Source organism: Phoenix dactylifera, chromosome 1 (genome assembly GCF_051530095.1).
Source record: "Phoenix dactylifera cultivar Ajwa chromosome 1, Ajwa_hap1_PhDact_Kaust_v1.1, whole genome shotgun sequence".
Lineage (NCBI taxonomy): Eukaryota > Viridiplantae > Streptophyta > Magnoliopsida > Arecales > Arecaceae > Phoenix > Phoenix dactylifera.
Window position 1 is genome coordinate 66,166,358 of NC_143190.1, and position 11,132 is coordinate 66,177,489.

At 37.3% G+C, this 11,132-nt stretch overlaps 1 protein-coding gene across 1 annotated transcript; it reads right to left on the reverse strand.

The window, feature by feature from the left end:
- Positions 1–6,127: 6,127 nt before the first annotated feature.
- On the reverse strand, positions 6,128–10,427 carry LOC103696156 (IQ domain-containing protein IQM1-like). Its single transcript, XM_008777694.5, has 10 exons — positions 10,307–10,427; positions 8,905–9,449; positions 8,706–8,820; positions 8,544–8,609; positions 8,262–8,350; positions 8,055–8,142; positions 7,761–7,898; positions 7,521–7,613; positions 7,259–7,360; positions 6,128–6,945 (listed from the first exon to the last, which is right to left on the reverse strand). The coding sequence occupies exons 2-10, from the start codon at positions 9,276–9,278 to the stop codon at positions 6,523–6,525; spliced, it is 1,488 nt and encodes a 495-aa protein (XP_008775916.3). The 5' UTR covers positions 9,279–9,449; positions 10,307–10,427; the 3' UTR covers positions 6,128–6,522.
- Positions 10,428–11,132: the final 705 nt, after the last annotated feature.

The window sequence follows — 11,132 nt, forward strand, 5'->3', positions numbered from 1 at the left end:
CGTAATGTATAGGAGTCGACTCGAGCCTGTGCCAGTGCTTCTGATACGCTTGGAGTCGACTCGTAATCTCCCGGAGTCGACTCGAGTCTCAGACTTTGGTTCATATTGACTTCTTAACTTATCCAAAATGTCTTGAACCAAATCTAGAGACACTTAACCATAAATTTACAAGAATTTCACTGAAACACTAGATTGAATTCATTAGTAAACATAAGATATACTCAAATGCTTTGAGCTCATCAAAATCAAATAGGGTTATAATCAATCACTCCACACTTTTCTACTTCTATTTTAAATATCTTGAATTTCTCAAGAGTGAGGGATTTATCATTAATCAAGTAAACATAACCATAACGTGAGAAATCATCAATGAAGGTTATGAAGTATTTATTCCCACATATAGTAGAAGGTAACAGTCCACTGATATCGGTGTGAATAAATCCAAAAGACCATCACTCCTAGTAGATCCTTTTCTTGTAGTTTTAGTCAACTTTTCCCTTATGCAATCTATGCTAGTGTCAAAATCTGAAAAATTCAGAGAGGGCAGAATCTCATCTTTCATTAATCTCTCCATTCGCTCCCTTGAAATGTGCCCTAAACGCTTATGCCACAACATAGAGGATGATTCATAAATTAAGGCCCTTTACTTTCCAACTTTAGTGACACAAGAAACTTTACCAACTGGAGCCAAATTCAGTCTGTGCAAATCATCACATAAAATGTCATTTTTAACCATACAAGAATCATAAAATAATTCAATCATTCCATTACTAAATTTAAAAGAAAATCCAGACTGATCAAGTTTTGACACGGAAATTAAATTTCGTCTCATTGTCGGTACGAAAAATATATTCTCCAAAATAAGAGAAAAATTAAACTCGAAGGATAACTCTACTGCTCCTATAAACTCAACTTTAACTTGAACTCCATTTCCAACGCACAGGTTCACTTCATTCTCACTTGGCCTCCATCTCCTTACGAAACCCTACCGAAGTCTTCTTTTTTTTTTAACCAAGCCTTAAACTTAAGTTAATCCCTCAGACCCTTTTTTTTTGTAAAACTTACATTTGTCATTCTTCTTTATAATTCATTTAGGACCGCCAGAAGTCTATCCATGAGACCTTTTGTTCTGCTCATTGTAGTGAGGCTTGTTGCCCTTATGAAATTTAGCCTTATGATTACGAGAAGACCCTTGTTCTGAGAAGGTTGATAGGTCAGTTGCGCAGTTTCAATAGTCTCACGATTCATTCTATACTTCTCTTGGGCACACACAACAATCAAATCATTCAAATCTCATTTGTCATGCAAAGCATTATAAGCAATCTTAAACTAATTGAACTGGCTGGAAAGGCTATTAAGAGCATGATAGACAGGAAAAAGCTTTGCAATAGGAACTTTAAGGGCTTCCAATTTAGAACTTATGTGCAGCATTTTCATAATGTACTCCCTAACTCCATAAGTACCATCATATTTCATACTCATAAATTTATTCATTAGGTCCCTAGTTTCAGCTTTATCGGATTCAACGAATCTCTGTCCTATCGCATCCAAAAAATTCTTAACACTATCATTGTCCGGTATAGCACCCATAATGGAATCAAATATAGAATGCTTGATAGTCTTCAAACACAGTCTGTTAGCTCTTTCCCACTTGACATACTCAGCCTTGTATTCGACAGTGCTCTTATATATTAGTTTTGAAGGCTATTCTTCTAAAGCAAAATCTAAACCCAAGAGACCCGGCACTATTTCTATAGCTCGTTTTCATCTCACATAATTATTTCCAGTCAAGATTTCAATAGCAGACAATTGGCTTGAAAGGGAAGAGGCATTCAAAACTGCGGAAACAACATATTTTAATTAATATCATCCAAATGTGATGCATGCAATCAACATATGACAACATAACTATCTAATCAACTTGGGCTATTAATTAGATAGTCCGTAATCAAACTTAAAAAACATATAAGTCTAATTACGGTAAGAGCCTTGGTACATTATTGTAGAGTCACCTTTGGGCTGACAATACAATACGCTATAGATACTCTTAAGAAATATCATGAAGCCGATTAACAAAATCACATCAATTTTCGAAACACCATCACCTTTGGGCAGAAGGATGATTCTAGGTTAATACAATCCTATTAATCACTTCATGGCATTTTCCAAGTCATCATACACAATAACACCTTCGGGCAAGATATTGCATGCAATGATCTGAAAAAAATGCAATGCTACCCCTTTTTTTCGAGAAAATCAGATAAATATCAGTGAGTGTGCCACTTTAGCGGTTACCACCCACTTCAATTTCAAAATATTTTCTTAATAGAAAAAAGATAGTGTTTATACCCAACAAATTTCAATCACAAAAATAATGGTTATGTGACAAAATCATAACCATCAAACATGCTATAATCATAATCAAAATCACATGTGATTGATCAAACAAAGATATTAATCATAAAATTCAAAGCATATATGGCAGCAAGATATATCCAAAATTTAACACCTCAATAATTGCTATGCATGAGGGCCTTAATTCAAGTTATTCAATACTTAAATAATAATTAAATAGGTTACTAACTCTTGGCCCAGGCCCAAAATTCATCCAGATCTATTAAGATAAAATGCAAATAAAATAAACAAGAGCTGACTAAATAAAAGGCCCAACTTACTACTTATTCAGATTTGGCTTAGTAGGCCTAAGTCCAATCAAAAAGAAAAAACCCCTAAATTATTTCTTTTGGGAGGCCGCCCGTGGCCGCCACCACCCCGGGAATAGAAGAAAACACGGTTTCTGGAAAGGTCTGCACATCGACATGGAAAGAGGGAAGGGGGGTCGGTTGAGGGGGGTGGGGGTTGGTAAGGTGACCTGGTGCTGGGACAGCCAGCAAAATGAAAGGGAAGGAGGAGAAAATAGAGGCAAAGTATTTTACTTTTGGAGATGATGATGAAAGGATAAGAGAAGGACCCGTAGGCTAGCCGCGGAAACGCGGCGTCCCAGCCGCGGGACCACGGCGTCCGCGTCCCGGGAGGGCCGGAAGCGGGTCCGCGGCGGCCGCGGGACCATGCCGTCCGCCTCCCGGGGAGGCCGGATGCGAGTCCGGGGAGGCCTTGCCTCCCCTTCCTCTTCTTCCTTTTTTTTTTTTTTTTTTTTTTTGTTTCATCATCCTCCATGAATGGATCTAGAGGATTTGAAACGGGGAAGAAAAGGCATTGCGGGAGAAGATGAAAGAGAAAACTTTCTTTTTTTTTACAAGGATTTATGCGGAAGATCCATTTACCATATATCACCAATGCATAAATTAATCCAAAAATTTAGATAAAATAATAATTGTATATGAAGGATTCTAGCCTTACCATGGTGACTCTGATACCAATTGTTAATTATAAATAATAATATGCTAAGATTTAGAGTCACAACAACACCATATTCAAGTTTGACAGATATACCTATGGAAGACATATTGAATACGATTTTTCAATCACCTGAAATAATAGCCGCTGAATTTTTCCTTCCTTGCTTCTCACAAAAGATAGCCGTCAATGGGACAAGCTATGAACCATATGGAAATATATCCTTTATATAGGCAATATAAGGGAGTCTTCCCATTAAGGACTTCAAATCCTAATTAGGTTTCCTACCCTACATACCAAAATTATCACAACAAATAGAACTCAATCTTATACATCCAGGGTACACCAAAACCTATAAAACAAAATGATCACAAGTCATATTAGGCTTAATCATAGTACCATTATGAACCATACGTCTAACCCGTTTTATAAAACAAAAAAATATACAATCAATGGAAACCATATTTTAAAATTATTCTAACATGGGGTCCCTTTATTTAACTTGATAATGATGTGGCTAAACTTACCTTGCCTCCATAGGTATTTTTTCCCAGTCAATGTGCTAGGTGCACTTGCGAAAGATTAGCATGTGAGGACGGCAAAAAGGGCCCCTATCTGGCCATTTTTCTCTCCAGTTCCTATGAGTTTATCTCTCTTTGGTACTTCTCATGCACAACCTGGTTGGGATCTCTTTTTTTTTTTTTTGATCTTGGCATATTCGTGAGAATTAGAAAATAAAATATTACAAATTTGAATAGAAAGGTTAGATGCCATACAATCGGCAGTACCCGTCGTTGCCATTGATATGCTTCATGGTCCACTTATAAAAATGCTGTTTTTTCACCACCTTTCATCTTTCACCACAGACTATTCTGGGGTACACTCAGATGATTCTGAAGTCGACATATGCCATCGTTCTTTATTATGCCAGGGTTGACTCATGTTCTCCTTGGGTTGACTTCGACTGACTCCTCAAACTATTTTGAGGTGTTTTGTTTAAGCCTGTGGATATTTATAAGTCGGCTCCTACGGTTCTTGAAGTCGACTCCTCTTGTACCAAACTTCATAAATTTGAGTTCTAATCTTTCCTTCTTGAGTGTTTTTTTTCAAGTAGGATGAATATATTATACATTTCTTGTATAGATAGATAGATAGTGGTCATCCTTCAAGCTTCATTTACCCATTAAAAAGCAGAAAGGGAAGCGTTTTACCTTGCAATGCCATGCGCTGTCCCGGAACTTTAAACCCAATTAACGGAGGAAAACAAAGCCGTCCTCTGTCCTGTATAGAGCCCCTATCCAGCACCCCATATTCTAGACTCCATCAGATTGCACGAATCTAGAAACTAAAAAGAGTGAAAAAAATGTAATGGGTGTGAATAAAAATACTATGTTATATGCAAATGGGGAAAATGATAGCGAGATTGCTCTAGGCAGCTATAAGAAAGTTTCCGTTCTAGTAAAAAATAAAATCTTATTTGGATCCTATAAGTTATCCAAATGAGGATTCAGTCATATATTTTTATTTGGTATACCGTGAACCTTTAGATATTGCCACCTAGGCACTAAGCAATAAGTTTCTCTAACTTCAATCTATTAGTATTGGCGAATCCATGGCGACCCGCGAACATAGCTCTCCCCCATATCCAGAGAAGCATTGCTGTCGTCGCCGCCGCTACTTCTGCCACTGTATCCTCAATACCACAAAGTACACCTCCTCTCCTTTATGATTTTTGCTGCTCTCGAGCTAGAAATCGAATGCTTATATTTTTTTTTCTTTCAAAAAGTTGAAACTTTGTTTGATGGGGATTGCTACGATGCTTTTTTATTTTTTATTTTTCAAAAAAGAGATTAATCCTGACATGCATACATACATACAGATATAAATGGGTGCATATATATATATATATATATATATATATATATATATATATATATATATATATATATATATATATATATATATATATATATACTATTTATTTATTTATATATTAGGTTGGATTGGATCGGATTGGGTCTGAGTTGGATTAGGTTCACATTTGGGTTGGGTTAGAGGTGAACCCTATCCCAATCCAACTAGAGGTTGGGTTGGGTTTTTTTTTAAGGCCAAACCCCCTCCAATTTTGTAAAATCTTTAACCTAGAGCTACCTAATGAGCTCGCTGAGCACGCAAGTTCGGGTTGAGCCCAACCCGAGTTATGCTCCTAGTTTTTCTCAATATTGCACTCCATAATCAATCTAAAATTTTGAAACTAGACTAAAGGTCAGAAGTTTGACTGAATTTTGAAGGGTCAAAATAGACCAGCTGAATATCAAATCTGAACGGTCCTCTTACTTTATTAGGTTGGAATGCTCAACTCTTTCACACTTGTTGACTACCGAATCCCAAAGGTGGCTAGCGAGACATGGTCATCAGATTGAGAAGGAAAGGACAATATTCCGTAGGCCCTTGGCACATTTTTTTTTTAATAAGTGATCAATGCTCCACTAGATATAAGCGTGCTAATGTTAAAAATTACTTTATTAGTACAGATACTACATATTGCACCGAAGTATGTGATAATTCAAGTGCAAGCTGTTGAGTCTTAAATTTTAGCTAACAAAAACCTCGAACATAATACTTCAAGAGCATAGAATGTCCAGGGAACACATTTTTGTTATATTCTTGCACTTCTTGCAACATGACTTTGAAGATCTAGCAAAGACTCACTTAGTTATCAGAGCCGGTATTAATATACGAACACATGGAAATTTTCTAGGCAAAACCATAAGGAAGAACAAAAGAATTTCATTATCTTAAACAAAAGAATAATCTTTGCATCCATCTCCACATCTACAAAAAAAAGAATGTCATACTTTACACTCCGTGGATTGGCGTGCATTTGTGGGGTCCAAAACTAAAGGAATAAAGGAAAATAAAGAACTTTTGTTCAGCTCAACCAAACAAATCTCTGACTAAAAGGTCAAGAAAGAAACCTGAGAAAAAAAAAAAAGAAAAAATTGCAGATGGGTTGGCGGTCGTCTTCTGCGAGCTTCCGGCGCACAGTTCGTTAATGGCACGAGGCTTGGGTGCCAAAGATCAAAATTGTTGCTGTAAGATTTTGAGCAAAACTCTACTGGAACCAGCATAGGAAGCTGAATTGGCAGGAGAAATACCACCAAATCATATCCTCTTGGGCTTGGGCAGAGTAAGGTAGACAGTGGGGGTAGGGATGCCCATGTATTGAAGCCTAGGTGAAAGCCTCACGTTGGGGCTTGGGCGTGGAGATGGGATTGGAACCTTGCTCCCAAGGGGGGAGGTGACAACCCTGGGTGAAAGATTAACTTGTTCAAGAGCCTTATGTTGGAGTTCAGCTGGGTAGTCCCTCACACAACCAATACGAGCCCCAGTAGGTGAAGTCCATTTGCATGATAGCCGTTTGCCCAATTCGAATGGAGCTGCCCTGGCAGTCTCTTTTGCAAGTTCTTCAACTTTGTTAGCCTCAATCACAGCCTCTACGACTTCGGGCATCTTTGGTACTTCTGCTGCTGGCTCATTGGCATGCTTCTTTGATGAGGAGTAGTCATCGTCATCAACAGAACATCTCTGGTGATCAGAGGACATATGTTAGTCAAAAAACCATAGTTCATGCAATTGATCTGTTAATTTCTAAAGTTTTTAAAGTGGAGGTGATTGTGGAACAAGGAACTTTATGGCAGCATATCTCTCTCATTCTGATTGTATGAAAATGGTGCATAAGCTCATCTTGAAAGACTGAATTTGAAGAATGATTTTTTAAAGTCTCTTGTGTGGACTTCCCATAGTTCTTAATTATTTCTGACTATCAAAATGTCTGTTGATCCTAAATGTTTCTGACTTTATGCATCAGAATGAACAGAAGGGAAAGGGGAAAATTTACCTTCACATTGGTGAGGTCCACATTGTTGTCCTGCAGGAAGCTAATGAACTCCTCGAAATTCTCTTCGGTTGGGAGGTAGTGACCACTATATGGCCATATAGCCTGCAAAAACAAGCAATTCTGTAAGCATTTAAACAAGAAAAAGAGGAGACAATAGAGTGCTGTTTTCTCCACAGAAGGTAGGTGGGATGAAGGATCCTTAGCTAGTTATTCCTCCATTCATGATAACTAAAGCTAAATAAGATTTAAGAGTTTCATGTACCTTGATATCCCCCTCTTCAGCGACCAATCTTCCAGCAGCTGTTGTGGCAGCCCCAGCTAGAAAACTTGAGTGTTGAAATGTGCCCTTTTTCTTCTGCTCATTCCAAAGAAAAACGTATAAGAACGGATACAATAACCCGGATATCGCTGTAATAAGAATGAAAGCAGAAGATCTAACAAACAACAAAAATGTATCGTTCTGAAACTGTTATATTATTCTTTGATGCAAGATCATGCATACCTGCCCCACATATAATGTCCTTGATGTGCTAAGAACAAATATCCACTTAGAACCTTCAGTAGTGTTCACAAGCATTTCAGTTTGTTTGTAGACAAGTTTCCCATCCTCCACAATGACTTCATATGACTCCCTCTCATTCTGCAAAGGGAGCAAAGAACGCGTGTACTGGATGAGCTCACTTGAATTTAAATTTATAATCAAACAGTCTGTATTTGCATACTTGGCTAATCAAATTTGTGATATCTGCTCAAAGTTTACATGAGAATACAGAATATCATTAGATAAGGTGCTCACCGGTCCAAGATATTTGATGCACTGGCTATGAAGCTTGCTTCTCTGGCACTTCTCAAGGTTTACTTCTCTGCCATCTCCAACATCCAACCTTTATGTTTATCCCAACAAAAAAAAACAAGGATCAGCACAAAGGACAAGCTTCACTAAATAAAAATAAAAACTAAAAAAGGAGAAGGGAAATGATAGCTTGTTTGAAATTATATATACCAGTAGAAGAATGGTTCAGTGCTCTCACTGGCAAACCAAACATCGTAGTATAAATGCAAATTGTGCCCATAACGATGGCGTGGGTCAATCTGTACAGCATAATATATAAGAGAGAAAAAAATCAACATCAGATAACTCTTGCCTAATAATTTGAGCCCATCCCTCAGAAACAATTAACTCTCAAATAAGCTTCTAGAATGGACAAAGCTTGCTAATTAGAAACAAAATTACAAGGGTTGTAATAGTAATGATGGAACAGGAATAAAGAGAATGAATGCTTACAGCTTCAAGCCAGTGTTGAAGTGCTAGCTTTTGAGCCTTTTCATCTTTGGACAAGCCCTTACCAACCTGAAAAAGAAGCCAGAAAAAAAATTAAAGAAAAATTCATCCAAAATAAACAGAATGTTTACTCCCATAATATAGGAATTGTTGCAATAATTATACCTTGGCTGCCCTGGTTCGTGCCCTTGACCAACGGGAAACTGCTGTTTCTGGTTTCTCAACATTGAAAAATGATACGGAGCTACGACAGAGAGATGCGAAATCCAATGCTTTCCACCTATAATCAGAAGAAATGCGTTGTAAGATAAAAGAAGACACCACCTGCAATATGTCACACTAAGGTGGTAGATTAGAGACAAACCAGAATTCCTCAACCACGACGGCACAATCTGCCAGATTTCTCCGAGTCCGATAACTCTTGTAGACCTTCTGCAGCTTGGTGGCTGCTGCATCAAGCTCGCACCGAGGCCTCGGTGAAGAAAATCCTGGAAGACCCCCTGGAGACTTCACATCAGGCACTGCACCCCTCACCGGACTCTTCAAGGATGTCGGCACTGGTTTGACATCATCCATGGCTTGATTCTTAGATGGAACAGTAGGTCCAAGCTTGGTGTTTTCTCGTTTCCAGTTTTTGAAGCTAAATGACTTCGCAAGGACACCATGAGCAGACGGATTAGATTCCATTTTGGTTGCTGAATGACTTCTCTTCAAACTTAGAGATCTCACGGTCATCATGATATCTTTCTCACCCAACCTAATGGAGCTCACGGAGGCAGCTTCTCCTTCTGTCAGTCCAACGATTTTGTTTTTTAAGACTTCAAACCAAGCCAATGAAAGCAAGGCTCTTTTTATTTTTTGATGAACAATATCAGCTCTTGGTTATGAAGTTTTAACAGAAGGATTATCCTGCACACGAGTCATAAAGCCAAAAACTTACTATTAAGTGTGATGCTTTATAACTAATAAAAAGATTATAATAGGCCATAAACATATAAAAGATTTTGAAAGAACACTTTTTCTGAATGATGTTGCAACAATTTTGAACTCAAGATGCCAAATAATATGTAAGTTGTTATCAAGCTCTTGCAATTCTATATATATCAACTTTTAGTTATTTAATTTTTTTTTTCACCTCAGAACAAAAGAAGGGATCTCAGAAACACTGGAAAGCATTTAGTTATTTAATTTTTTTCACCTCAAATGTTTGGGGGGGGAACCAAAAGCTCATAAAAATGCCAAATTGAACTCTTTAGGACTCGAGCATGGACTCTTTGCCCTTCAGGGTTCTAGAATTTTTTTTCTAGCTCCATGTTGTTTCTCTAATCATTTCAAATCCTCAATGAAAAGGTGGTGGCACCATTTTGCTCAAAGAATTAGTTAGCAATTGTAGCTAGAAATACAGAGAAACCTTCTGAATCTAGAGTTTAATTCGTCCAGAAATCCACACCAGCTCAATTTTAAGATTATCTCCAAAATTTGAAAAACATCTCCATGTTTTCCTCTTCTCAATAAAGTTCACTTAGAAATTTCAAAAACTCAATCAGCCATACAAAAGCACTCTCAGATTTCACAGAAGAGCTTTAAAAAAAACAGATAAAAATCTATCCAGCACCAATTCAAATAAAAGCTTCAAACCAGAAACTGGAAAAAGGTTTCAACTCATAAAACCAAAAACAAATAGACCAAAGAAACACAACCAAAATCATCAGAAATACAGAGACGCAGGAGCAAAAAAGAGACAGGAAGGAGAACAAGTTCTGTACCTCAAAGGTGAGAAGAGGAATCCCACAGCTTTGATGAAGAGAAGCTCAGAAATTTTCACACAAAGCCCAAACCACAACCCAATGAGTTGGCCAGCCCTGCTTGTCTCTATATATACACAGGAGGATGCAAGCCGAAATCCAAAGCCAGGGTGGGCCCCCCAATGAAAAAACTAGTCTTCGCATATAACCTTCAAAGACGAAACTGAGACTAAGGCTTATGGCTGGCTAAGAGCCTAAGAGCGTGTCCTTCCTAGAAATTATATTGGAGGCGTGGCCTTGACTTTGGAAAAAAGAAATGAAGGGGGCGTCAGCGCTTGTGTGGGATTTTGCCCGGCCGTTTTGGAATACTTTTTTGTTTTTGAAGGGTTCAAATTGCACTTTCAAGAAGCCAGTCTACTGTCTATGTCTATGGATGTCAAAAAATTCCTCTGTATTGGAACGTGAATGTATTTCGAAGAAGACTGCTCGACCTACGAAAACTATTTATGATATTTTTAAAAAAAATATAGTATCTATTTTTGTATAATTATTTATACATAATTTATTTTTTTTGTTGTATTCATGCTTAATTTATTTTTTTCTTGTTTTGTTAGTTTTGGAAATCTACCAACAAACAAGGTTCATCTTGCTTTTTTTATCCAAATTTTTTATTTATGTTTATGTTGGGCCAATCCACCATAAGTCTTTATTTAATTTATTTAAATTTATTTTTTTAATATTAAATTTATATTGACAATGATGTATCGAAGAAATATAATTCGATCGCAGATAAATAGATTAGGCAAGATCTTAAGAGATGGTGTTATAATTCTTTATAATGGTTCTG